We start from the raw sequence: 27,945 nt of genomic DNA, 5'->3' as shown, positions 1-27,945 counted from the left end.
AGAAGCACTGTTCTATTCTATATTGTTATATTCTATATTCTATTCTATATTATTTTCTATATTATTTTCTATATTCTATTATATTCTAATTCTATGTTCTATTTTATATTCTATTATATTATAATTCTATGTTCTATTCTATATTCTATTCCATTCCATCCCATTCTATGTTCTATTCTATTCTTATCATTCTATTCTCTTCTATTCACCATTCCATATTCTATTCTATTCTAATCCTATCCTATTCTCTATTCTATTCTATTCACCATTCCATATTCTATTCTCATCCTATCCTATTCTCTATTCTATTCTTCTATTCTATAACTATCCTATTCTCTCTTCTCTTCCATTCCATTCCATTCTATTCTATATTTCTATTCTGTATTCTATCCTATCCTGTCCCATCCCATTCTATATTCTATTGCTTAGCAGTGGAAATCTTGAACTCAATTGTGATCGTAAGTCGAGGACTAGCTGTCAGGAAGTAGCCAGGTAAGAGAGCTGGAGCCCTCCAGGCAGCTGGGTAGAGTCACCCCCCCACCCATCCACCCAAACACACAGGTCCTGGGGGGGGGGAGACTCAGGTCGGAGAAGCAATGAATACAACCAGCAGCCAAGTGAAAAAAAGAGATTTTTCTTTAATGATTCGACAGAGGATAGATGATGGTGATGCTTCCTTTATCCGCCCTATTTGTAAGAATTCGCTTTGTGCTTCGGCAGGAACGAGAAGTCGGCAGGAACACGGCCCAACAGCATCTCGCTGGGAGAAAGAGGATAAGAAACGTGGATTATGGAGGATGGCGGAATTCCCAGGGCGACACAGCGGGGGGTTTGGCTGGCGCTCTCGTACCCCACAGATGGGGACTGCAGCCGAGAAATTAAAAGACGCTTGCTCCTGGGGAGGAAAGCCATGGCAAATCTAGACAGCACACTAAAAAGCAGAGACATCACCCTGCCAACAAAAGGGTGTATAGTCCAGGCCATGGTTTTCCCAGTTGCAACGTATGGCTGTGAAAGTTGGACCATAAGAAAGGCTGAGCGCCAAAGAATGGAGGCCTTTGAACTCTGGTGCTGGAGAAGACTCCTGCGAGTCCCCTGGACTGCAAGGCGTTCAAACCGGTCAGTCCTAGAAGAGATCAACCCTGACTGCTCTTTAGAAGGCCAGATCCTGAAGTGGAAACTCAAGTCCTTTGGCCACCTAATGAGAAGGAAGGACTCACTGGAGAAGGGCCTAATGCTGGGAAAGATGGAGGGCAAGAGAAGAAGGGGGCGACAGAGAAGGAGGTGGCTGGATGGAGTCCCTGAAGCAGGAGGCGTGAGCTTCAATGGACTCCAGAAGATGGCAGAGGACGGGAAGGCCTGGAGGAACGTTGTCCATGGGGTCGCGAGGGGTCGGACACGACTTCGCAATTAACAACAACGACTCGTACCTGATCTTCACCCAGTCGTCCACGTTCTGACTGGCCATCAAGGTCTCCAAGGGGTCTCGGCCCAGGTAGTAAGGGGGCCTCTCGTTGATGCGCTGCGGCAGACGCTCCAACAAGCCCACCGGGATATACCTGAGCGGGGCCAAAATGAAGAAAACAAACAGCCGTAAATCAGGTGTCCTCCAGGAGGTGCTTTTTTTTTTTTTTTTCAGGAGGCATCTGGACTTTCTTGTTTTTCCTTTGAAGACGTTTCCCTTCTCCTCCCAGAAGCTTCTTCGGCTCTGACTGGATGGTGGGGAAGGGAAGGATTTATATTTATATTCCCTGCCAACGGAGCTGCTCATTTGCCTTCTTTGAAAGGCCACCTGGAGGGTCACCTGAGAGGTGCAAATGGGGGTGGAGCCTCCCTGGAATTGCTGACCACATCACCTATCTGCAGTCTACAACACGGTCCTTTCAGCAGTGCCGTTGTTATTCTCTCCTTCCATCGCACCCTTTTCTCTCTACCTTTCTTTTCTTTCCTTCCCTCTCTAATCTCTCTTTCCTTCCCTTTCTCCATTTTGTTTCTTTCTTGCCTGCTCCCTTTTATTTCCCTCTCCTCTCCTCCCTCCCTTTTTTCTCCTTTCCTTTCTTTCTCTTCCTTCCTTTCTCTTGCATGAGCCCTGCTGGCACAGTGGTTAGAAGAATTGCAGGCGAATTCTGCCCGCTGCCAGCAGTTCGATCCTTCCATCCTTCCGAGGTCAGTAAAATGAGGTGGTTGGGGGCAAGAGGCTGACTAGGCCAGGGGTGTCAAACTCAATTTCATTTGAGGGCCGCATCAGCATTGCGGTTGCCCTCTGGGGGGTGGGGCGTGGGTGTGGCCTACTGGGTGGGCATGGATGGAGTGGGTGTTGCCTACTGGGTGGGCATGGCCAGTTCTACATCGTTCGCGTCAAGGGTGCCTGTAGGGGCCTGGGCAGGAGTGGGACAGATCTGAGGGTCTCTGGCAGAAGGGGGTGGGACCGGGGCAAGCGCCAAGGCAGGGTGCATTTCTTCATTCCCCACAAAGGGTGACCCCTCCCCAGCATGCACCCAGGGGGCGGGGCCAACATGCACCCAGGGGCTGGTTCCTCGCTGTTTCCAGGCGGCCTTGTGGAGCTAAGACGGAATGTGTTTCAGCAGAGATGGCCACCACAAAATTGTACATTGGCTCCCGGCCGGCCTGGGCCAGAGCCAAGGCAGTGGGGACCGTTCCCTCACTGTTTCCAGGATGGCTTCGCGGGCCGCATCCGGCCCCCGGGCCTTGTGTTTGACATGTTTGTTTTAGAGAATAGGATAGGATTAGAATATAAATAGAAGAGAGGAGAAAAGAGAAGAGAATAGATTTAGAATAGAATAGAATAGAATAGAGTAGAACAGAACAGAACAGAACAGAATAGAATATAGAACAGAATAGAAAATAGAATAGAAAAATAGAATAATAATAGAATATATATTAGAGAATAGGATAGAATAGGATTAGAATAGAATAGAGTAGAATAGAATATAGAACAGAATAGAAAATATAATAGAAAAATAGAATAATAATAGAACATATATTAGAGAATAGGATAGCATAGGATTAGAATAGAATATTTTATTTATTTATTTATTTTCAAATATTTATATGCCGTCCAATCCCAAATAGAATAGAGTAGAATATAGAACAGAATAGAACAGAATAGAAAAATAGAATAATAATAGAATATATATTAGAGAATAGGATAGGATAGGATAGGATTAGAATAGAATAGAATAGAATAGAATATAGAACAGAATAGAACAGAATAGAAAATAGAATAGAAAAATAGAATAATAATAGAATATATATTAGAGAATAGAATACAATAGGATTAGAATAGAATAGATAATAGAATAGAATAGAATAGATTGGGATGGGATGGAATAGGAAAGAGAATAGAACAGAACAGAATAGGAAAGAACAGAATAGAACTGGAAGGGACCCCCGGGCCTTGTTTTTGACGTCTGGACTAGGTAAACGGCTGTAAAAGCACTAAAAAGAAGCAGCATATAAGTCTAAGCACTGCTGCTATACAGGAGCTATTAGGGAGACGCCTAGGAGGGGCGGCTAACCTGCAGAGGAAAGAAAGCCACTCCAGCAGGAACTTCCTGGTCTTCTCCACGCCCTGGGTGTCTGAGCCCCAGTGTTCCAAACCATAGTTGGTGTAGTCCTGGAGAATGTCCAGCCTCTCTCTGGAAGAGATGTCCCAGTGCCGCTGTTCTTTGATTTCGGTAAAGATCCAAGGTTTGATCAGCGCTCCCCTGCGACCGAGAAGAACAGCTGTGACAACTTTGGAAAGTCAAAGACGTGGGGATTCGAGCTGGGGGGGGTTCTTCAGTTCTTGTCATTTTGCACAAAGAGATTCCTTACTCCACAAAGGGCGGGGGATTAGACTGGAAGACCTGCAAGGTACCCCCCAACCCCATTATTTATTTATTTATTTATGAGACTTATATACCGCTTTAAGTGCAAGCACTCTAAGCGGTGTACACCAGTAAGCAATGTATATGTGTGTGTATGTATATATATATATATATATATATATATATATATATATATATATATATATATATATTTACATTGCCCCCAACAATCTGGGTCCTCATTTGACCTACCCCGGAAGGATGGAAGGCTGAGTCAACCTTGAGCCGGTGAGATTTGAACCGCTGACCTGCTGAACACAATCAGCTAAAGTGGCCTGCAGTACTTGCACTCTAACTGCTGAGCCATCTCGGCTCATTATTCTGTTATTTAAAGAGGAACTCCGTACGGGACGACAGCGTTTCTACAAGGGGGTCTTTCCCAGCCCCCACAAGATGGACGTACAGGAGGGAGCAGACCAGCTGGTGATCTTCCAGATGGAAGTGACGGAATCGGTCCGAATCTCCGTTGGCTACAGAAGTTTCTCTTTTTTTTCTTTTTTAATTAGAATATCTTTATCGTCATTGTGTATCCCCCTCCTAATGAAACTAAGTGCTGTCCACAGTGCACGCTACCCACAAGTCAAAACCACAAATGTTAGTTAGGTGGCGTTTAGATCAAAAGGTTGGTATTACTTTAGAGGACGTGAATTTGGTAAAACAGATTAAAGATCAAACTCGAGCCCATATAAAGAGAATTTATAATGTTTTAATAGAATTGGACTCTGAAACGGAGTTAGTTAAAGATTGTATGGTAAAATGGGCACAAAATATTCAAGAGCCGATTCTATTGGACACATGGGAGACAATTTGGGTTAGAAATGTAAAATTTACTCAAGCCCAAAATTTTTATGTTTTATAGGTGGCATTTGGATCCCCAAAAGTTGTCTTGTATGTATCCTAACTTACAGCCCAAATGTTGGAGATGTGGTAGTTTGGATGCAACTTACTTTCATATTTGGTGGACTGGTAGAAATATAAAAGCTTTTTGGATTAAAATTTGGTGGAACATTCAAAATATTTTTAAAAGAAAGATAAAGTTTACTCCTCAACTATTTTTGTTGGGTATTATTGTAGATTTTGATGATAAGGAAATTAATTTGATGTTGAATTTAATAACAGCAGCAAGGCTGTTGGTAGAGCAATATTGGAAGAAAGATTCCTTGCCGACTATAGAAGAATGGACCCTTAAGGTCTCAAATTTAGCAGAAATGGCAAAAATTTCGGCTTATTTGAAGGATCATTCACAAGAGAGAGATATTTCGGTTTGGAGAAGATGGACAGACTATATTCAGAATAAATATGGAACTAAAAAGTTCTATTTATTTTATGAATAAATTTTAGAATATTATTATTATTATTAATAGTTTATCATAGTGAAATTTTTATTATATTGTCTGTGAATTAGGATTTTAATTTGTTTATATGATTAAGTCTATTTGCAAATTGTTTACTTTGTTAAAGGGAGTTAAAGCGCATTATGTTTGTTTATCTATATAGGTGGTTAATGTTAATTAGATTATGATTATTATATTTGTTACCCTGTATTCAGCTCTGGGAAGTGAGGGAGGGGAAGGGTAGGGGGGTAGGGTGGGTGGGTTTTGGGGTATATTTTGTAATTTTTGTAAAACTTTTTAATTAAAAAAAAACCACAAATAAGAACATACATTATATACACACATCCTTCACATTCTATTCACCTTTGCGCTGCCCCGAATATTGCACTTCCAATGTCGCACTATACAGTGCTGTTTACTATGATTACAGCCCTGGGATAAAAACTGTTTTTCAGCCTCTTTGTCTTCGTATCGTCTGCCAGATGGTAATAGTTCAAAAAGGGAACGTCCGGGATGAGATGAGTCTTTAAGGAATGTTCTGAGCTTTCCTAAGACAGCGGGAACTGTGCAGTTTGTCCAAGGGGAAGGGGAGGGAGGAGAGGCAGCCAATAATCCTCTGGGCTTACTATAGGAGGGAGGAAGGAAAGCTACTTACCGTGCAATCATGATCCCTGAAACTCCGCTCGCCATGGCCCGGTTAGCATCTTCGAAAGAAAAAATATCGCCATTTCCTGTACAGGAAGGAAATATATAGATAGATATATATGTTCAATTTGGATTTTGCCGACAAAGAGGTAAAGGGAGACTAGTATAGCTATTTCGAGCTATTTAGCTCTCATCAGCTAGCCATACCCTTCTGAGATTCGAAGCTGGGCTGCTTGCATATTAGGCAGCAATAAGTAGATCGCTTTGTAAACTGGGTGTTCTGGCAGATTGGCTTCACCGGAAAACACTCCATTTCTCTTCCCTGGTTTTAGCTGACAGAAGTGAGGAGAGCCTGTGGCCTAAAGGTTAATACAGCTGCCTAATATGCAAGCTGCCCAGGCTCGAATCTCAGAAGGGTATGGCTAGCTGATGAAAGCTAAATAGCTATACTAGTCTCCCTTTAACTCTTGGTCGGCAAAATCCAATTTGAACACAAAATAGTTTGTCGCAGTAGTGTCTGCCTGTATGATAAAAAAAAAACAACGCTCCTAGATTGGGGCTAAAAAGCAATAAGTAGATTGCTTTGTAAACCGGGTGTTCTGACAGACCGGATATCTATATCTATATCTCTGTATCTAATCTATATATCTATATCTATATCTATATCTATATATCTATCTGTCTAGATAGATAGATAGATAGATAGATAGATAGATAGATAGATAGATAGACAGACAGACAGACAGACAGATCTGGTCTGTCAGAACACCCGGTTTACAAAGCAATATATATATATATATATATCATCCGTCTCTGGATAGGACTTATAACTAGAGATGGCAAGGCCTGGAAAAAAACCTGGAAAAATGGTGGTGGTGAGGGGAACAGGGTTGTTTCTTCCCCTTTTGTCCAAAGCTGTTTAGGGAAAAATGTGGGGGGAAACCCCCCGCTTCCCCCCAATTTTTCCAGGTTTTTTTCATGCCTTCCCATCTCTACTTACAGCCATTTGTTTAGTGACCTTGCAGCAGCTCTGGGAAAAGGGGCCTGCGACCGTTATTTGCATTTAGGACCGTTGCAGCCTCCCCATCCACGGTCACGCGGTCAAAATTCAGACGCTCGGCAACTGACTCATGCTTACGATGGTTGCCGTGTCCCCTGGGATCACATCCACTTTTGTGACCTGTGCACAATCCAAGTGAATGGGGAAGCCAGATCCACTTAACAACTGCAGCAAGAAAGGTCACAGAGTGGGACAAAACTCACTGAACCGTCTTGCTTAGTGATGGGAACTTTGGGCTCAATTGTCCCAAAGCGGCTTTTTTCCAGGAGGCAACTGGACTGAAAGAGGGCAGAGAAGAGCAACAAAGATGATCAGGGGATTGGAGCCTAAAACATACAAAGAACAGCTGCTGGAATTGGGTATGTCTAGTTTAAAGAAGAGAAGGACAAGGTGGGACATGATAGCAATCTTCCAGTATCAGGGGCTGCCCCAAAGAAGAGGGAGTCAAGTTATTCTCCAAAGCGCCTGAGGGCAGGACAAGAAGCAACAGATGGAAACTCATCAAGGAGAGAAGCAACCTAGAACTAAGAAGAAACTTCCTGACAGTGAGAACAATTAGCCAGTGGAACAACCTGCCTCCAGAAGTGGTGAATGCTCCAACACTGGAAGTTTTTAAGAAGAAACTGGACAGCCATTTGTCCGAAATGGTGTAGGGTTACCTGAGCAGGGGGTTGGACTTGATGACCTCCAAGGTCTCTTCCAAATTTGTTGTTGTTGTTATTATTATTTCCTTGTTTTTCTTCTTGAAGATGTTTTGCTTCTCCTCCAAGAAGCTTCTTCAGCTCTGACTGGATGATGGGGAAGGAAAGGATTTATACTCCTTGCAGACAGCTGGTCATTTGCCTCCTTTTAGAGAGTCGTTGAGGCCACTGGGAGATTTGTCTGTGTCCTCAGTGGTACTTTTTCAGGAGGCAAATTGCAGACTACAGGAACAAGGCAGCTGAGAAGGCTCCACCCCCATTTGCACCCCTCAGCTGACCCTGAGGACAGTTAGTGGCCTCAACGACCCACTAAAAGGAGGCAAATGACCAGCTGTCTACAAGGAGTATCAATCCTTCCCTTCCCCACCTTCCGGTCAGAGCTGAAGAAGCTTCTGGGATGAGAAGCAAAATGTCTTCTAAGAAAAACAAGAAAGTCCAGATGCCTCTTGAAAAAGCACCACTGAGCACACAAATCTCCAAGCGGCCTCAACGACCCTCTGAAAGAAGGCAAATGACCAGCTGTCTGCAAGGAATATAAATCTTTCCATTCCACTCCATCCAATCAGAGCTGAAGAAGCTTCCTGGAGGAGAAGGGAAACGTCTTCAAAGAAAAACAAGGAAGTCCACATGCCTCCCGAAAAAAGCACCTTTGGGACAATCCTCACCTGGATGACGGAGAATCTCCATAGACATCCATTTTGGTCGTAAGCTGAGGACCCCCTGTACATTGAGTCTCGTCCCACAGAAAGGAGGATTGAGAACAGATCCTCGACTCGCACGACCATTGACCGCTGCCGCATGCCTGCGGTCACCCAGTCAAAACTCATGAGCTGGACGGAAAGTGACCCAGAACGACTCGGGAAGGCCGAACTGGCAGCCACCTACCGAAGAGAGGCATGGGGCTGGCCACTTTGACACACTCTGCAATGTATTCCCAGTCTGCCATCTTCGTGTACCTCTGCTCTCTCGACCGGCCGTGGAGCTAGCAAGGTCAGGAAAAAAAAGAAGGTGCAGTTGGCGCCGATTAAAATAAACACCGCCACATCTGGATCCCTTTACTCTGTCTAAGTCAGGCCCCCCCCCCAACTTGGCAACTTTAAGACTGGGTGGGCTTCAAACTCCCAGGACTGGAGTTTAAACTCTCTAAATTGGAGTTTAAAGTCACATGCGAGCTGGGGAATTCTGGGAGTCGAAGTCCACGAGTCTTAAAATTTGCCAAGAAGCAAAGCAGGAAACTGCTCCTTTTTCTCTCTCTGGATCTTTGCCAGGGAAACCCCAGGAAGAGGAAGGGCGGGAGAAGAATGCTACCACCCTCTTCCTCTCGAAGACCCCTCTGATGGGGAACGCCCAAGGAAGAATTAGCACTCAGATCTGCCAAGGTGAGTAACCAGGCCTCCATCCCAACCGGAGTTAGAAAAGCAGAGCTTCCTATACCGTCACCAACGAGGCTCCCCATTCTCGGAGGTTGGGGATCAGTTTATGAGCCAGGTTCGTTTTCTCTTGCACGCCTGTCCTGATCTTAACCGTCAGGGGAACATCCAGGACCTGGGAAGGAGAAAGAAAAAAAAGAAAGAAAGAAAGAAAGAAAGAAAGAAAGAAAGAAAGAAAGAAAGAAAGAAAGAAAGAAAGAAAGAAAGAGGAAGGAAGGAAGGAAGGAAGGAAGAAAGAAAGAGGAAGGAAAGAAGGAAGACAGAAAGAAAGGAAAGAAAGAAAGGAAGGAAGGAAGGAAGGAAGGAAGAAAGAAAGGAAAAAAGAAAGAAAGAAGAAGGAAGGAAGGAAGGAAGGAAGAAAGAAAGAAAGTAAGGAAGACAGAAAGGAAAGAAAGGAAGGAAGCAAGAAAGAGGAAGGAAGGAAGAAAGAAAGAAGAAGGAAGGAAGAAAGGAAGGAAGAAAGAAAAAAGAAAGAAAGGAAGAAAGAAAGGAAGACAGAAAGAAAGAAAGGAAGGAAGGAAGAAAGGAAGAGGAAGGAAGGAAGGAAGGAAGGAAGGAAGGAAGGAAGGAAGGAAGGAAGAGACAATTGAGCTGCTGTGCTGTCCCACTTACTCACATGCACACGTAACACTGGGTTAATGGTTTTATTAATATTCCACAGCAATTTCCTTCACCAAAACCCTAAAACTCTCCCAATTAAGTCCAGCCACAAGCAGACCGATGCTGGTCCACAGAGCAATGGCTGAGGAGCCCACAAGGCACCTGAAAGTTTCTCAAACCAGATAAATCCACCAGGCAAAATTAAATCCACACCACAAGAGGGTTCACGAGACAAGAAAAGTCTGGCGTTCACAAAGCACAATCCAAAGTCAAGGCATGGTGTCAATCCAAGGCAAAGCAAGGGAAACGAACACAGTATTGCCTCCATCTATCTGCTGTGCTAAAGGCGCAGCCCATCAAGAAGGGTGAGACTGCCTCCTTGCAAATAGTTGGGCTGACCTCTGCTCCTGCCTTTTCTCTGCCCTACGTGTTCTCGGATCAGGTGTAGAAGGCAGTTCCTCCTCCTCAATACGGACCAGCTGCAACTGCGTGCTTTCCCCACCTGAAGCCTCGGGGCTGTCCTGCTGCAGCTGTGCTTCAGCCAAATCCCTCTCAGCCAGCTGCTTGGAGCCACTGACCCATGCCTGAAACTGGTTCATCCTCCTCCGAGCTGACATCGGAAGAGGCATCTGGGGAAGCGTCTGGGGTGGGAGTCATCACAGCCAGGCAGTTTGTTTGGGAATCCCCTGCTCAACAGAATTTGCTTTCTTTCAATCTGCTGCTTTTTAACAAGAAGCCAAGGATCCGTTGCCCACAGTCGAAATAAGACAGCAGGATCACGAGAAGGGGATAGGACGATTCAAGCTACAGAGCCCGCCTAATTAAATCTGGAAAAACACAGGACAGAGCCTGATTGGTCACGCCATCGAGTCCCTGACACATTTTGGGCATGCTTGCTGAAATGCAGCCTGGCAAAAAGGAGAGTTACAACCCGTTAGGAAAAGAAGCCTGTCAGACCTGCCTCAGCTTGAGCCTCTAGTTAAGAACGATCCTTAACTCCATTTATTGAGAAAGGTATAGTTTACTAAAAGTTAAGTGGATTACCGTACTTCAAAGCCAGAACTGAAGATCACGCGCCAAAATCTCCAGGTTTAACTTTTCCCTCCCTTAACGGCCTCCCATTTCTCAATGCAGCAATGCAGCTGCGTTCTTCTCCCAGCCAGGTGACCTTGAGGCCGCATCTCAGGAAGATTTAGCCGCTACTTTCGCTTTCCCCCTCCGATCTAGTTCCCTAGAGTTCACGGCAGCCGATACTCAAGGGTTGCGAGGCGCCAAGCGTGAGGCGGCAGCTGGCGAAGCCGTTAGTAAAAGACACCAAAAGAAGCGTTTCAAGCAGTTAGGAAAAGCAGAAAGAAGACGGTATCGATCCGACACCGGCAGGAATTGGCTGGAGAGATGGCCGCTGACTTACGGAGTTCATGCCGCGGACGATTTGCTCAAACTTATTGTTGCGGGTCATCAGAGCGCATCCACCACCCTGGGAAGGGAAAAGGAAAAGGAGGGCGAAGAGCATGTTCAGAGATTATTTATTTATGGCCTGTGTTATTTTGATCCACAATTCAAGGCGGTGAACGTTAAGTCTGTCCTCATTTTCCCCAAAACGACAAGCCTGTGAGGCGAGTTGGGCTGAGAGAAAGCGACTGGCCCAAGGTCACCCAGCTAAGGGTGGGATTAGAATTCACCGGCTCCCACTTTCTCATCCAGGTAATCCTCGACTTATCACCACAACTGAGCCCAAGATTTTTTGTTGCTCAGTCAGTTGTTAAAGGAGTTTATTTATTTATGTATTTATTTATTTATGAGACTTATATACCGCTTTAAGTGCAAGCACTCTCTAAGTGGTGTACACCAGTAAGTAATGTATATATATATATATATATATATAATGTAAGGACCCACCCCACTTTGCATCTTAAGAAGACAGAACTCTTGGAATAGTTCTTCCAACAGGAATCCTTTATTAAGAGAAAATGGTTGCAGGCATGCTAGACAGGACTTGGGGTTCAAGCTCTTCCATTCAAGGTTTTAAGGGGTTCCCCAGTAGTCCCACCCAATCAACCCCCCTTCCAGTGATAGTTTCAAGTATCACAATTCCACCCCCCTTTCTTCTTTCTTCCGTCTGGATGGAGACTTCAGATAACTACATGAAAGGCAACTTCCCTCCTTTGGTATGTGAACGCTTCGAGGTTACAATAAACACACATTCAGCATTCAGCTCTTTGAAGTGTAAAGAAGGAAGTGAGGGCCATAAAGCCCCTTTGTTCTCCCCCTTCTCTCCCTCTTATGGCAGAATCCAAAGAAGGCAGAATTGGGAGTTTCTATATTTGATAATTTAAAGATGAAATATAATTGGATTCTGACATATATATTTACATTGCCCCCAACAATCTGGGTCCTCATTTGACCTACCCCGGAAGGATGGAAAGCTGAGTCAACCTTGTGCCAGTGAGATTTGAACCGCTGACCTGCTGAACACAGTTAGCTAAAGTGGCCTGCAGCACTTGCACTCTACCTGCTGCGCCACCTCAGAGTTTTGCCCCATTTTCCATTTCTTGCCACAGTTGTTAAGTGAACCTGGCTTCCCCATGGACTTTGCTTGTCAGAAGGTAATAATAATAATAATAATAATAATAATAATAATAATAATAATAACAACAACAACAACAACATCAAACATGCACATCTGCCTACAACAACAACAACAACAACAACATCAAACATGCACATCTGCCTATCCCAGGTCCTGGGTAAGGACTCGATAGGTAGACAAAATGCCAAATCCAGTCTGAACATCTGGCTGACTGTGCGATGATCCATAATAATAATAATAGTAAAGTTGGAAGGGATCTTGGAGGTCATCTAGTCCAACCCCCTGCTCAGGCAGGAAACCCTATACTGTTTCGGACAAATGGCTGTCCAGTCTCTTCTTAAAAACTTCCAGTGTTGGAGCATCCACCGCTTCTGGAGGCAGGTTGTTACGTGACCGTGGGGGAACACGACAAGCCACTAGTATATAAATCGAGAGCCAACACCGTCCACCCCTTCTAGCCCTGATGATGTTACCTAGTTGAATTAGCAATAGTAGTAAAGTTGGAAGGGACCTTGGAGGTCATCTAGTCCAACCCCCTGCTCAGGCAGGAAACCCTACACCATTTCGGACAAATGGCTGTCCAGTCTCTTCTTAAAAACTTCCAGTGTTGGAGCATTTAATGCTTCTGGAGGCAGGCTGTTCAAATGATTAATTGTTCTCACTGTCAGGAAGTTTCTCCTTAGTTCTAGGTTGCTTCTCTCCTTGATTAGTTTCCACCCGTTGCTTCTTGTCCTGCCTTCAGGTGCTTTAGAGAATAGCTTGACTCCCTCTTCTTTGGGGCAGCCCCTGAGATATTGGAACACGGCTATCCTGTCCCCCCTTGTCCTTCTCTTCGTTAAACTAGACATACCCAATTCTAGCAACCGTTCCTTATATGTTTTAGCCTCCAGTTAGGTAATGTTAGGTAATGAAACATCTGCAAGAAAAGCACCAGGCTCAGAGAGCACCAAGGGCCCCACAGTTTAACCCTGAGGTACCAATATTTCCCTCTGTTGGTGCAATGGTATGTCTGGCAAATGGGACTCGGTGAGGCAGCCATTTTGAAAATGGGCACACCCTTCTGCCTGGCAGCCATTTTATAAGACTTCTCAAGGTCGGATTTCAAGGCAGGGAGAGACGGTGGCTTCAAAGGACTGTCCACTGCGGCCTTAACGTAACAACCTCGACCTACACAAGTACAGATGCGTCGTTTCCCATACCTCCTCCTTTATTGATTTCATCCCATTTTCCCGAGCGGGTCAAGAGAAGGAGAAGCCCATTTTAATAATACTCTTTGGTGTCTACCGCTGGGGCTGGCTTTCTAAGCCGTCAGCCCTCTGGCGAAGGAACTGACCTTTACAGGGTTAGCCAATGAAATGCAAGCTGTGCATCGGCCCAAAATGACCCATTACCTTGTTGTAGACCAGGTCAATGGGGCACCCCACGTTAATATCCACAAAATCCACCTCGATGGTTTGGTTCAGCAGCTCCGCGCATTTCGTCATGGTGTCTGGGAAGGCTCCTTCCAGCTGCAAACGGAGCGGACGCCCAGAGTTAGCAAGGCACCGGGGAGCCCCTCTCAGAATAACTCAGTCGGAAGGGACCCCGGGAGGTCTGCTAGTCCACCCCACCCCCCGCTCAAGCAGGAGAGCCTACTCCGTTTCAGACAATTCAGACGATTTCAGGCATACGTCGTTCTAGACCGGCAATTCTCTACTTAAGAGGCCAGGCCTGGTTTCTCACCTACCGTAAATGCCGGCGTATAAGGCGACTTCCGCAAGCGCTGAAATCGGCGCCAAAGACGGGGGTCGTCTTATACGCCGAGTCGTCTTATACGCAGGAAACACTGGTAGTTTCCGGCGTATAAGACGACGTTCTAGGAATGCGGCCCGGCGATAAAGACGGGGGTCATCTTATACGCCGGGTCGCCTTGTACGCCGGCATATACGGGTATTCTGGGTTGAGCATTGTGTATTTAGGAGGGGAGAAAAATTATGTCCCAGCAATAAATCAATGGGGTCGTTTTAGAACAGTGGTTCTCAACCTTTTTAATGCCGCGACCCCCAACCGGTCGTAAGTCGAGGACTACCCAACCGGTCGTTAAGTCGAGGACTTTCCCTGCCCGGGAGCGCCGCGCATGCGTGGTGCCGCCCCCTGCGCCGGCCGAGGCGTAGCTGGCAAGCGGCAGCGACGGTGCAGGCTGACCACTGGCTGGGCCACCAGCTGGCCCAACCCAAGGGAGGTAAGGCACCCGCCGGGCCCCACATGCGCCAGCAACCGTCCCTGCGCCCACCGGCCTCCCACCTCTCACCTCCCACCCCTGGCCTCTTGTGCTTACATTTTTAGTAGTTGCTCAGCAGGGAGGGGTGGAAACTTCCAGCTCGCCTTCGCTGCAGACAACTTGCAGCACCGTTTGCAGAATGGGACTTTTGGCGGGCTCAGCAGGGCAGAGACAGCCTGGACCATTCCTATTGGCTTTGGAAAGCCAATAGAATGAGACTCTATTCAAGAGAGTCTATTCTATTGGCTTTCACAAGCCAATAGAATAAAAGGGAATAGCACAGCTAAGGAAAAGGGGAGGAGGAAATGGCGGACTGCGTTGTTTGGCGATCCCCGTGAAATGGTCATTCGACCCCAAATGGGGTCCCGACCCACAGGTGGAGAACCGCTGTTTTAAAGGGTTAGTAGATCCTGGGAGCAGACAGAATAACAGAATAATAGATCTGGAAGACACCTTGGAGGTCTTCTAATCCAGAGTTCCTCAGAGTTGGGGCGGGGGGCGGGGGAAGAAGGGATGGTTTTGTGTGTGTGTGGGGGGTGAACATATGCCTGTGCCTGCGCGCATGAACACCCGTGGCTGGTATGAGTGGGGCCGCGAACACCTGTGATTCTCGTGGCAATGCTTGCGCAAGTGGGGCTGTGCGGATGTGCATACGCAGAACCATCAGCCACTCACGCAGCCCGGTGGCCAACAGGCTACGGCAAGGTAGTGGACTGCGACTCACAGCTTGGGGACTCCTGTTCTAGTCCAATCCCTGCTAAGACCTTGTAACATATAATAATGACAATAAATAATAATAATAATAATAATAATAATAATAATAATAATAATAGGAACTGCTTCCATCCTGCGACGATACCTGTAATACCATCAAACATCCACATTTGCCTATCCCAGGTCCTGGGTAAGGACTCCATAGGTAGACAAAATGCCAAATCCAGTCTGAACATCTGGCTGACTGTGCGATGATCAATAATAATAATGATAATAATAAAGTTGGAAGAACCTTGGAGGTCATCTAGTCCAACTCCCTGCTCAGGCAGGAAACCCTAGACCATTTCTGACAAATGGCTGTCCAGTCTCTTCTTAAAAACTTCCAATGTTGGAGCATTCACCGCTTCTGGAGGCAGGTTGTTCCATTGGTTAATTGTTTTAACTGTCATATTTCTTCTTAGTTCTAGGTTGCTTCTCTCCTTGATTAGTTTCCATCCATTGCTTCTTGTCCTGCCTTCAGGTGCCTTGGAGAATAGCTTGACTCCCTCTTCTTTGGGGCAGCCCCTCAAATATTGGATGGCTGCTATCATGTCCCCCCTCATCCTGCTTTTCATCAAACTAGACCTGCCCGATTCCTACCACTCTCTCCAAGGGAGGCCCCCATTTCTGCTGCTCCCCCTTTTTTCCGGAGAAGGTGTTGGCTGCAAGGAGGAGGCTGAGCTTCACGGGCGAAGCTCAACTTGAACCGAAGCTCTCTCGGGCCCCAGGCCCCAGTTCCCACTCCGCGCCCGGAAGCTACCTGAACCCCAAAGAGGTCCTCAGTCTCGTGCCGCTTCAGCAAGGCCCATTCGGAGGACTGTCCCTGGAGCAGGTTGGTGCAGACCGCCATCTCTCCGCAGGTGACGTCCGCCCCGTAGCCTTTGCATACCCTCCGGAAGGGCAGGTTGCCGCACTGAAATCCCAGGACAGACAGGAAGGTTAAGGCAAGCCAGGATGGGTTCACATTTAGAAACGGGGTTTTTTGGAGCGACGGGGGTCCGGGGTGCCCCATGGGACTGGCCCACCCCACTCACCCCATCGGAAGGGGCTGGCTGCAGACTCTGGTCGGTCAAGGAATTCCAGCCGGTGGGGTCCAGAAGAAACCATTTACGTTGGGGCTGCCACCCTCTAGAACAGGGGTTCTCAACCTTTTTAATGCCGCGACCCCCAACCGGTCGTGAGTCGAGGAGTACTCAACCGGTCGTAAGTCGAGGACTACTCAACTGGCGCAGCACCGTTTGCAGACTGGGACTTTTGGCGGGCTCAGCAGGGCAGAGACAGCCTGGGCAATTCCTATTGGCTTTGGAAAGCCAATAGAATTAGACTCTATTCAAGGGAGTCTCTTCTATTGGCTTTCAAAAGCCAATAGAATAAAAGGGAGTAGCACAGCTAAGGAAAAGGGGGGAAAAATGGTGGACTGCGTTGTTTGGCGACCCCCATGAAATGGTCCTTCGACCCCAAATGGGGTCCCGACCCACAGGTAGAGAACCACTGCTCTAGAATGTCGTGCACCCCCGATACAGTCGAAATACAAAGTAAATAGCAGGAAAGATGGAGAAGGGGAGAGAGAGTAGAGAAGGGAGGGGGAAAAAAGGAAGGGAAAAAAAAGGCATTGACTTCCGACTTCCTTTGGTGCCAATAGGGTATCAACTTCAAGCCTCCACTTTTCTCCCTTACCTCCCTTTTCCCTTCCCCAACTTTTCTGCTATTTACTTTGTATTTCAACTGTATCAGGGGTCCACAATGTTCTAGAGCAGGGGTAGGCCACCTTGGCACTTTTATGACGTGGACTTCAACTCCCAGAATTCCTCAGCCAGCCATGCTGAGGGGAAAGGGAGAGGTTTCCAAGCTGAGCCATGCTGGCTCAGGAATTCTGGGAGTTGAGGTCTACAAGCCATGAAGGGGCCATAGTTCCCCCATGCTGGCTCAGGAATTCTGGGAGCTGAAGTCCAGGAGTCATGAGGGGGCCAGTTTCCCCATGCTGGCTCAGGAATTCTGGGAGTTGAAGTCCAGGAGTCATGAAGGGGCCATAGTTCCCCCATGCTGGCTGAGGAATTCTGGGAGTTGAAGTCCACGAGTCATGAGGGGGCTAAAGTTTCCCTCATGTTGGCTCAGGAATTCTGGGAGTTGAAGTCCACCAGTCATGAGTGGGACGTAGTTCCCCTATGCTGGCTCAAGAATTCTGGGAGTTGAAGTATATGAGTCATAAAAGAGCCCAGGTTGCCTACCCCTGTTCTAGAGGGTGGGAGCCACAACGTAAAAGCTTTTACTTTGCATTTCAATTGTATCATATATTATAAACGAATAAAACTTTCAAAATAGAACATTGTGCACCCCTAAGACCTGCACCCCTCCTTCTGGCCTTCCTGAAGCACCCCAAAAACCCGCCTCTCCTGATCTGGCCTGGGGCCCTGATGGACACGGGTCATTCTGGAGGGGGGGTAGTGAATTCAAGACCCCCCCAACTCTACCCCCTTTATACGCCTCCCCCGTCTTGGCTAATTTTCCGTTCGTCAAAAGGGGGTATTTATTACTTCAATCTTCTATCATGGGTAGTAGCCCTTGATGCATGACCACAATTGAGCTCCCGGTTTTCTGTCGTTAAGTGAGTCAGCGAGCTTTTCCCCGTTTTTAACCACCTTTCTTACCACGCTTGTTAAGCGAATCACTTCCGTCGCTAAGTTAGACACACAGCGGTTAAGTGAGCCCAGCTTCCCCGTAGACTTTGGTCGTCAGAAAGAAGGGATCACGTGACACACACACACACACCCTGGGGGCACTGCGACCGTCCTAAATACGAGTCAGTTGCCAGCTGTCGGAGTTTAACCACGGGCGTTAAGAGTGGAAAACGGCCGTCACTGCCTTTTTTTCGGTGCCCTTGGAACTTGGAACAGGCACTCAACATTTATGGCCATTAAGAGTGTCATGCTAAGAATTCACAAAAGGGTGGGGGACACCTCCCTCGCCCCCCGAGAAACCCAAGGGGAAAAAAAATCAGAAGATTTAGGAACACACTGGCAGGGAGGGGGGACTGCAGAAGCCCCCCAGGACAGGGAGGAGAAGAAAAGGGATCCGTGGATGACTTCAGGAGAGAAGGAAGCACTGGGGGGGGGGGGGAGATTTAAAAAAATTGCTCTATTCTTTTCTGGCTCAGCGGTTCTCCTGCTCCGTCCTTTTTTCTCTCCTGGCTTCTGCATAAACACGTCAACCTCAGCTCCCATCCTGAGCCTTTTAGGTGTGTTGGCAAACCACACACTTCAAGCCGAAGAGCGTCTCCTTACCGTTGTCAGGGGGGCCAAATAGAGCTTGCCACGGAGGTCCAACTGGGAGAGAAATGCAGAGAGAGAGAGAAATGGGTGAAGGCTAAATAAACGCGCAGGATGGGGAAAATCTGCTTCCTACTCGGCAGAGCCCAGTAGGCAAAAAACTGCGCCCTTCGTTACTGGGCTGGGGAGTGTGTGTGTATTTGTTGGTGGGGCAGGGGGGAGTGTTTTCAACCCTACAAAACTCAGAAGCCCCTGGAGGGCACTCCTCATGAGAGTCTGTCCGTTGCCTGAAAGGAGAGGCCAGCCGGAGGAAGGGGCAAACAGCTGGGGAGACACTGTGGCTCCACTTTTTTCCTTTTCTTTGTGCAAAGTCGAACTAAATGTGGAAAGAGCGGGAACAATATTAGAACTCTCTGTGACGGAGGTGGGCTCTGTTCTAAATTAGATAGATAGATATATAGATATATAGATATATAGATAGACAGACAGACAGAGATACCGGTAGGTAGGTAGGTAGGTAGGTAGGTAGAGAAAGATAGAGAGAGAGAGACAGACAGACAGATACCGGTAGATAGATAGATAGATAGATAGATAGATAGATAGATAGATAGGCAGACAGACAAATAGATAGATAGATAGATAGATAGATAGATAGATAGATAGATAGATAGGTAGATACAGATAGATAGATAGATAGATAGGTAGGTAGGTAGGTAGACAGACAGACATACCAGTAGATAGATAGATAGATAGATAGATAGATAGATAGATAGGTAGGTAGGTAGGTAGGTAGGCAGGCAGACAGAAAGACAGAGATACCGATAGATAGATAGATAGATAGATAGATAGATAGATAGATAGGTAGGTAGGTAGGTAGGTAGGTAGGTAGGTAGGTAGGTAGGTAGGTAGGTAGGTAGGCAGGCAGACAGAAAGACAGAGATACCGATAGATAGATAGATAGATAGATAGATAGATAGTAGGTAGGTAGGTAGGTAGGTAGGTAGGCAGGCAGACAGACAGAAAGACAGAGATACCGATAGATAGATAGATAGATAGATAGATAGATAATAGATAGAGGTAGTAGGTAGGTAGGTAGGTAGGTAGATAGATAGATAGATAGATAGATAGATAGATAGATAGATAGATAGATAGGTAGGTAGGTAGGTAGGTAGGTAGGTAGGTAGGTAGGTAGGTAGGTAGGCAGGCAGGCAGGCAGGCAGACAGAAAGACAGAGATACCGATAGATAGATAGATAGATAGATAGATAGATAGATAGATAGATAGATAGATAGATAGATAGATAGTAGGTAGGTAGGTAGGTAGGTAGGTAGGTAGGTAGGTAGGCAGGCAGGCAGACAGAAAGACAGAGATACCGATAGATAGATAGATAGATAGATAGATAGATAGATAGATAGATAGATAGATAGATAGATAGATAGATAGGTAGGTAGATAGATAGGTAGGTAGGTAGGTAGGTAGGTAGGTAGGTAGGTAGGTAGGTAGGTAGGCAGGCAGGCAGACAGACAGACAGACAGACAAGACAGACAAACAGATAGATACCGGTCGATAGATAGACAGACAGACAGATATGATAGAGATAACAGATAAAATAGGTAACAGGTAGGAAGGTAGACAGATAAAATAGATAACAAAGATCGATGGACGGCAGAGATAATGGATAAAATAGATGAGAGAGATTGATCAGACAGACAGACAGACAGGCAGACAGATCCCCTCTCCTGCTTTCAGCCTAACTCCTGGCCCTTCTTGGGCTCACCTGGGCTTTCTCAGACAGCCTCAGCTTCACCGTGTCCTCGTCCGTCACAGCGCCCAGCCTTTTCGGAGCAGGGTCTGCCGGAGGACTTGGGCCCTTCAGAGCAGAACCTACTCCTTCTTCTTCTTCTGATGGGTTAGGATTGTCCGGGGCCTCCAACCTGGCCATTCCAGGCTCCTTTGCTCCTTCAGAAGCCGAACTGTCCGAGACCCCCATCTTGGCTGCCACGGGGTTGGCATCCCAGTTCCCGGGCCTCCTGGCCGGATGGGACTTGCCCAGGGAACGGAGGTACTCGCTGGACCTGGCAAAGGGCATTTTCTTCTTCCGCAGCTGCTGCTGGACGTCCTTGCTGAGGCTGTTCCTCACCGCCAGCCGTCCCTCCCACTGCTTCAGGAGCTCGGCGTTCACCTGGTTCTTGTAGTCCTCTCCCAGGTGAGCTCCGGCGAATCGGCAGGTGGCCCCGTACGTGCACCTGCCGAAGGTCTCAAACAGCAGGCAGCGCCCCCCGAGGTCGGGCGGCTTGGTGGCCATGTACTCCTTCAGGTCGTGCAGGAAGCGGCACTTGGCGCCGTAGAAGCATTTTTCCACACGTTCCTTTGGCGAAAGAAAGAGGGTGCTGTGAAGGGGGGGGGGACTGGCAAAAACTAGGGATTTGTTTTTATTTTTTTTTAAATAAAAAAATATTACATTTCCGATTTAGCTTCCATCGCAAGCTAAAGACCTCTGTCTCGCCAACCCCCTAGCTCTCTGCAAGCCTTAGCTTTTTTCAAGGGTGAAAAAAGCAAGGTTCTACATTTAGGCAAGAAAAACCAAATGCACAAGTACAGCATAGGTGGCACCTTGCTCAATAACTGTGAGAGGGACCTCGGAGTCCTAGTAGACAATCACCTAAATAGGAGCCAGCAGTGTGCTGCAGCTGCCAAAAAGGCCAACACAATGCTGGGCTGCATTAACAGAGGGATAGGATCAAGATCACGTGAAGTGTTAATACCACTTTACAAGGCCTTGGTAAAGCCACACTTGGAATACTGTGTCCAGTTTTGGTCACCACGATGTAAAAAAGATGTTGAGACTCTAGAAAGAGTACAGAAAAGAGCAACAAAGATGATTAGGGGACTGGAGGCTAAAACATATAAGGAACGGTTGCTGGAATTGGGTATGTCTAGTTTAATGAAGAGAAGGACGAGGGGGGACAGGATAGCAGTCTTCCAATCTCTCAGGGGCTGCCCCAAAGAAGAGGGAGTCAAGCTATTCTCCAAAGCGCCTGAAGGCAGGACAAGAAGCAATGGGTGGAAACTAAGCAAGGAGAGAAGCAACCTGGAACTAAGGAGAAACTTCCTGACAGTTAAAACAATTAACCAGTGGAACAACCTGTTGCGGGTCACCACCTCCTATATACACAACATAAATATGACCCCCCCCCAGAAAATTGCATATACCCACATATATTCTACAGTACAGAGTAACAACACAGTCTAGTTCGGATGTATACATATACTAAAGAAAGAAGCAACCTAGAACTAAGGAGAAATATCCTCACAATTAAAACAACCAGTGGAACTACCTGCCTCCAGAAGCGGTGAATGCTCCAACACTGGAAGTTTTTAAGAAAAGACTGGACAGCCAATTCTCTGAAATGGTATAGGGTTTCCTGCCTGAGCAGGGGGTTGGACTAGATCAGTGGTGGCGAACCTGTGGCACGGGTGCCAGAGGCGGCACTCAGAGCCCTCTCTGTGGGCACGTGCGCCATCACCCAGTCCTAGGCCTTCAGCTGGCTAAGTTTTAACTCTGTACGCCGCCCTGAGTCCTTTGGGATTGGGCGGACTATAAATAAAATTAAATACAAAATACAAATAAAATAAAACCTTCTCGCTTTAGGCCGTCGCCACCGTGTACAAAAAAAAAAAGGTCCAATCAATCAGTCAATTTCAACTTCTCGCGGGAAAAAAAAAGATCTTGCAAAGTTGGAATTGATTGATTGAACTTTTTAGTCCCACCCAGACTGCTGTTACCACTGCAGCCACGCCCACCCAATGGGCCACACCCACCCAATGGGCCACACCCACCTGGCACCCGACGATGCGTAAGTGGGTTTTGGGTTGCAGTTTGGGCACTCGGTCTCTAAAAGGTTCACCATCACTGGATTAGATGATCTCCAAGTTTCCTTCCAATATTATTATTATTATTATTATTATTATTATTATTATTATTGTTGTTGTTGTTGTTGTGTTCTTTTCCATTCTGGAGGGAATGCCATTCCATTTATTCCCTATTCTATTCCATTCCATTTATTCTATATTCTATTCTAGTCTGTTCTGTTCTATTCTATTCTGCATCCTATCCGATCCCATTCTATCCTATCCTATCCTATCCTATCCTATCCTATCCTATGTTATCCTAATGCAGTGGTTCTCAACCTTTCTAATGCCGCGACCCCATAATACAGTTCCCCATGTTTTGGTGACTCCCAACCATTTATATATCACGGGTGCCAAGGGCGTGGCCAAAGAAAACGGGAAAAAAATGGCGGACAGCCTTGTTTGGTGACCCCCGTGAAATGGTCGTTCGACCCCAAATGGGGTCCCGACCCACAGGTGGAGAACCACTGTCCTAATGTGATCATGGGAGTGAATGCAGCCCCTGGAACTCCGGAATCAGGTCATAGGTAAGTTTTAGAGTGAGGGTTCAACGTAACATCAAATGTCACTACGTGACCGGTTGTTAAGTGAGGACCAACCTCTAGGTAGCCATTAAAACGGGACCGCTTTTGTCTCTTCCGAAGCCACCCAAGGAACAGAAATGCTAAGCTAGGAGCAGAAATGTCATTTCAAGCCCCGGCTGAGTGGATCTGTCTCCACGCATTTGCCACGCGTGGACGATTTACCTGAACCACGGAGGGGCACAAGCGCTGCTTCTCGTAGTGAGTCGGCTTCATGCACGGGCGGTTCTTGTTTTGCCCTCGCAGTCTCTTCCGTCCTGGAGGCTCTTGTGCGTTCTCAGCGACAACGGCAACTTCCGCCGGCCTCTCTTCTTCGGCCCCATCAAGTTCCAGCTTCTGCAATTTGGCGGGAGGCAGCCCCGGCTCGGCCTCAAGGTGGTTCTTTGCTCCATCTGGATCTTTCCTCGGCTTCTCTTCCTTCTCAAGGTAGGCGTGGAAATCCTCTTTTGTGCAGCGGTACCTCGAGGGAGAAAAGATCGCCAGTTGTAGCCCTCCGTTAATTGGGGGTTTTCAGAAATGATTAAAAAACTATATCCTTATCGGCTAGATCAGGCAATGGTTGAGGAACAGGTGAAAGAAACCATGTTAACGTGGAGCAGGGACCATGGTCTCAACTTTGATCTGCACATCTGGCAAGAATTATGGGTAAGAAACAGGAAGCTCACTTTGGCCCCCTCCTACAAAGAAAATCTCTACAAAATGTTTTATAGATGGCATCTCCCACCCACAAGGGGTCCAAATTTTTTATCTACATGCTGGAAATTGGCAATAGGGACTTACTACCATATGTGGTGGGAATGCGCAAAAGCTTGTGATTTTTGGAATAAGATAAAAAAAATGGCTGGAAGAAATATTAACGATAGAGCAAAGGATGGAAACTCATCAAGGAGAGAAGCAATCTAGAACTAAGGAGAAATTTCCTGAATGTTAGAACAATTAACAGGGGAACAGCCTGCCTTCAGAAGCGGTGAATGCTCCAACACTGGAAGTTTTTAAGAAGAAACTGGACAGCCATTTGTCCGAAATGGTATAGGGTTTCCTGCCTGAGCAGGGGGTTGGACTGGATGACCTCCAAGGTCCCTTCCAACTTTATTATTACTATTATTATTATTACTACTACACAGAAATACGACAAAGGGATATTTTTACCTGATGGTAGCACATCCTCACCACTGCTAAATTGGTGTATGCACAAAGTTGGAGGAATAAAGAAACCCCAACAGAGGAAGAGATACTATATATAAAATATTATCGTGTGCCGATATGGACAGGCTCACAATGAAAATGAAGGACAAGACTGAATCAGACTACTTCGAAATCTGGGACAAATTCTACTATTGGTGTGAATCAAGGAGGACTGTCCGGGTGATAGTCTAGTGTTAAGATAGAAATACATACACTTTTAGGTTAGTAAATAGAGAAATAAATTAGATATTGTATAGAAAAAATATATAGGTATATATAGAGATAAAGAATTATATGTAACAAAAGGAATCAATTATTAGAAATACTTACACTGGAATGTTACATTATGTCCACTTTTTTTTAACTGTATTATAAATAAAAAACTTTTAAAAAAATGGATTTTCCCACTTTATATCCCCCCAGTCACCCAAGCCTATTAATTGAGCAGGCAATTCCCAAGGTTTTTTTTTTTTTAAGGGGTGCCTGTGACTGCCCTTTTTGTGACTTTGTTTTTTCCCTGAAGGCATTTCACCTCTCTCCCAAGACAGTCCTTCTGTTCTGAAGACCGAACTGAAGAAGCTTCTTGGATGAGAAGGGAAATGTCTTCCAGGAAAAACAAAGAAAGTCCAGCTGCCTTTTGAAAAAAGCACCTTTGGGACAACCAAGACCTGGATGGAGGAGTCTCTCCATAAATGTTGGTACGTGACCCTTCAGCATCCACTCACTGGACTCCACCGTGCAAGTTAGTCTATTTCTCCGGGTTGAATAAACAGAGGCACAGAATCAAGATCATGCAAAGTATTAGTACCGCTTTATAAAACCCTAGTGCGGCCACACCTGGAATACTGCAACCCATTTTGGTCACCATACTACAAAAAAGACATTGAGAGTTTGGAAAAAAAATCAGAGAAGAGCAACTAAGAGGATCCAAGGCCTGGAGGCTAAAACATACGAAGAACGGCTACGGGACTTGGGTTTGGCCAGTCTAAAGAAAAGAAGAAATAGGGGTGACAGGATAGCAGCATTCCAGTATTTGAGGGGCTGCCACAAAGATGAGGGGGTCACGTTATTCTCCAAAGCACCAGAGGGCAGGACAAGAAACAATGGATGGAAACTGATCAAAGAGAGAAGCAACCTGGAATTAAGGAGAAACTTCCTAACAGGGAGGACAATTAACCGGTGGAACAGAAGTTGCCTCCAGAAGTTATGGGTGCTCCATCACTGGAGGTTTTTAAGAAGAAGCTAGACAATCATTTGTCTGAAATGGTATAGATTCTCCTACTTGAGCAGGGGGCTGGACTAGACAACCTCCAAGCTTTATTCTATTCTATTCTATTCTATTCCCCATTCCATATTCTATTCTATTCTAATTCTATTTTATTCTATTCCCCATTCCATATTCTATTCTATTCTATTCTAATTCTAATTCTAATTCTAATTCTATTCTATTCTATTCTATTCTATTCTATTCTATTCTATTCTATTCTATTCTATTCTACTCCTATTCCATGCCATTACTTGAAAAAAATCATTGTAGTGTTATTGATTTTATATGATCGTACTTTTTAAAAGTATAAGCTGCACTGGATGGTCTGAAGTCAGGCAGCCTGTAAACTGTAAAAAATAAAGTTATAATTACAGTAATTTATATGGCAGACGCTGGCAGATTGGGACTTGAGGCTGCTAACATAAGATTAAATCCTACACAAGGCTGCGAAGTTAATGTAAGCGCAAGTAAAATGTTATAAATTGTTGCTTTGTCTGCAACTTTGTCTTCAGTTTCGAGTGAACTATTGTCTCTCCCTTGCTTCACACCTGTTTCATTTTGCCCTGCTTGCTTCTGTGCCAGAGACAAGTCCGAGGGCAGTTATTACTTTCTTTCAGGGCCCTTCTCCGTTTGAAAGGACAAGCCCACTCACACAGAAGTGTTAAATCAGGTCATTTTGTTTCCTTGATCTGCAAATAAAACACGGGAAAGTGCCGGCAGAGCATTGTGTAAATTGAAGGCAGAGCAACACCGAGCTGAATACAGTCCTCGTCTTAGTGACCTGTAGTGACCATTTGAAGTTACAGCAAGACAGGAAAAAAGTGACTTGTGACCAAAACACACACAAAAAAAGAGAAAAAACACAACCAACATTAAAAAGAAAAAGGGTCTTAGAAAACAAAAAGAGCAGCACATATAAAGGAAGTCCTCAACATACAGCTGTTCATTTAGTGACCATTTGAAGTTACAACGGCACTGAAAAAAAAGGGGCTTGTGACTGCTTATCACACTTATGACCGTTGCAGCCTCCCTGTGGTCACTTAATCAGCACTGGGCTACTTGGCAACCGACTCACATTTATGACGGTTGCAGTGACGTTTTTTTTTTCCTGTGCATCCCTTTTGTGTCCTTCTGACCAGCGAAGTCAATGGGGAAACCCCTTTGCCACCCGTATTACTAACTTAACCACTGCGGTGACTCACTTAGCAACTGTGGCAAGGTCGTAAAACAGGGCAACGCCCACTGCACTTGTCTCGCTTTGCAACGGAAATTTTGGGCTCAACCATGGCTGCAAGCCGAGCACCGCCTGTCTATCTGGGAGAAGCTGATGAGAAAACTTAAAATTTAAAAAAATCTGGCTAAAGGACTCTACATTTATTTATCTATATCTATATCTATATCTATATATGGTTTTAGCAAGCTTTCAATGCCTAGCATGTGTTCCAGCATCTTTGGGGCATCCCGAGAAGATGCAATACAGTTGTTACTTGAAGTTTGGGATGTTTATGGAAACTCATTAAAGAAAAATCATGTCCATTATCTAGACCTTTTTGGTCTTTCTTATTGATTCTGTAAGTGTCTCCTGCTTGAGCAGGGGGTTGGGCTAGATGACCTCCAAAGTCCCTTCCATCCTTCCATCAGTCTATGATTCTGCGAGGGCCTCCTGCTCGAGCAGGGAGGTTGGGCTAGATGACCTCCAAGGTCCCTTCCATCCTTCCATCAGTCTATGATTCTGCGAGGGCCTCCTGCTTGAGCAGGGGGTTGGGCTAGATGACCTCCAAGGTCCCTTCCAACTCTATTAGTCTATGATTCTATATTGCCCCATTTAAACGTCTCACGGAGTTGGAGGGGACCCTAGAGGTCTTCTAGTCCAACCCACCCCCGCCTATGGAGGGGAGGCAGAGGCAGCATCCCTTCCTCCATAGGGACTTCGTAAAGTGGGGGAGGAGGTTCCCACGTTCCTTGCCCCCCCCCAAGGCCCCGCCAAGGCCTGTCCCCCTCCTCCTGGCAGGTCGTAACTCCGAGGACCTCAGGCGGGGTGGACGAGGAGGGCAACCGGGGCTGTCAAGGGAGCGGGGAAAAGCTGAGCCTCCGAGGACCTCGGGCCGGCCGGAGCAGGTAGGCCAAAGCCCCGGGGCTCCCGTACTCACTGGGCTCGGATGGGGGCCACTCCGGCCGCCTCCATGGCTGGCTTCCCTGCCAGCCTATCCGGAAGCGCTGCTGACACAGCGAGGCGCCTAGAGCGGCCCGGATGTTCTTCACGCCGCCGCTCTAGGAATTGCCCTACGCGGATAAAAGTGGCCGAGGGGGCGGGCCTTCCGAGGCTGGAAAAGCGCGGGAAAGGCGCTTCCCCTCCTCCCCCTCCCTCCCTCAGCGCGGGAAAAACATGTTAGCCGGGTTTCCTCAGGGGATCCTTTTTAATTAACCTCTCATGAGCCGCGGAAGAAGAAAAAGGAGTAAATGTTTTCTCC

At 46.4% G+C, this 27,945-nt stretch overlaps 1 protein-coding gene across 2 annotated transcripts; it reads right to left on the bottom strand.

The window, feature by feature from the left end:
- Positions 1 to 618: 618 nt before the first annotated feature.
- Positions 619 to 27,728, bottom strand: DUS3L (dihydrouridine synthase 3 like). 2 transcript variants are annotated; one of them, XM_039355290.1, is made up of 13 exons: positions 27,625 to 27,728; positions 23,188 to 23,482; positions 20,307 to 20,897; positions 18,545 to 18,586; positions 16,024 to 16,176; positions 13,642 to 13,758; positions 11,072 to 11,137; positions 9,065 to 9,175; positions 8,516 to 8,612; positions 5,880 to 5,955; positions 3,540 to 3,728; positions 1,431 to 1,559; positions 619 to 760 (listed from the first exon to the last, which is right to left on the bottom strand). In XM_039355290.1, the coding sequence occupies exons 1-13, from the start codon at positions 27,657 to 27,659 to the stop codon at positions 688 to 690; spliced, it is 1,974 nt and encodes a 657-aa protein (XP_039211224.1). In that variant the 5' UTR covers positions 27,660 to 27,728; the 3' UTR covers positions 619 to 687. The 2 variants fall into 2 exon arrangements, with proteins under 2 accessions (XP_039211224.1, XP_039211225.1); XM_039355291.1 differs by lacking the exon at positions 3,540 to 3,728.
- Positions 27,729 to 27,945: the final 217 nt, after the last annotated feature.

Source organism: Crotalus tigris, unplaced genomic scaffold, assembly GCF_016545835.1.
Source record: "Crotalus tigris isolate CLP2741 ecotype Arizona unplaced genomic scaffold, ASM1654583v1 scf7180000018656.1905471916:244674, whole genome shotgun sequence".
In the NCBI taxonomy this organism is placed as follows: domain Eukaryota; kingdom Metazoa; phylum Chordata; class Lepidosauria; order Squamata; family Viperidae; genus Crotalus; species Crotalus tigris.
Note: the sequence above shows the minus strand (reverse complement) of the source record. Positions and strands in the feature narration are given on the sequence as shown.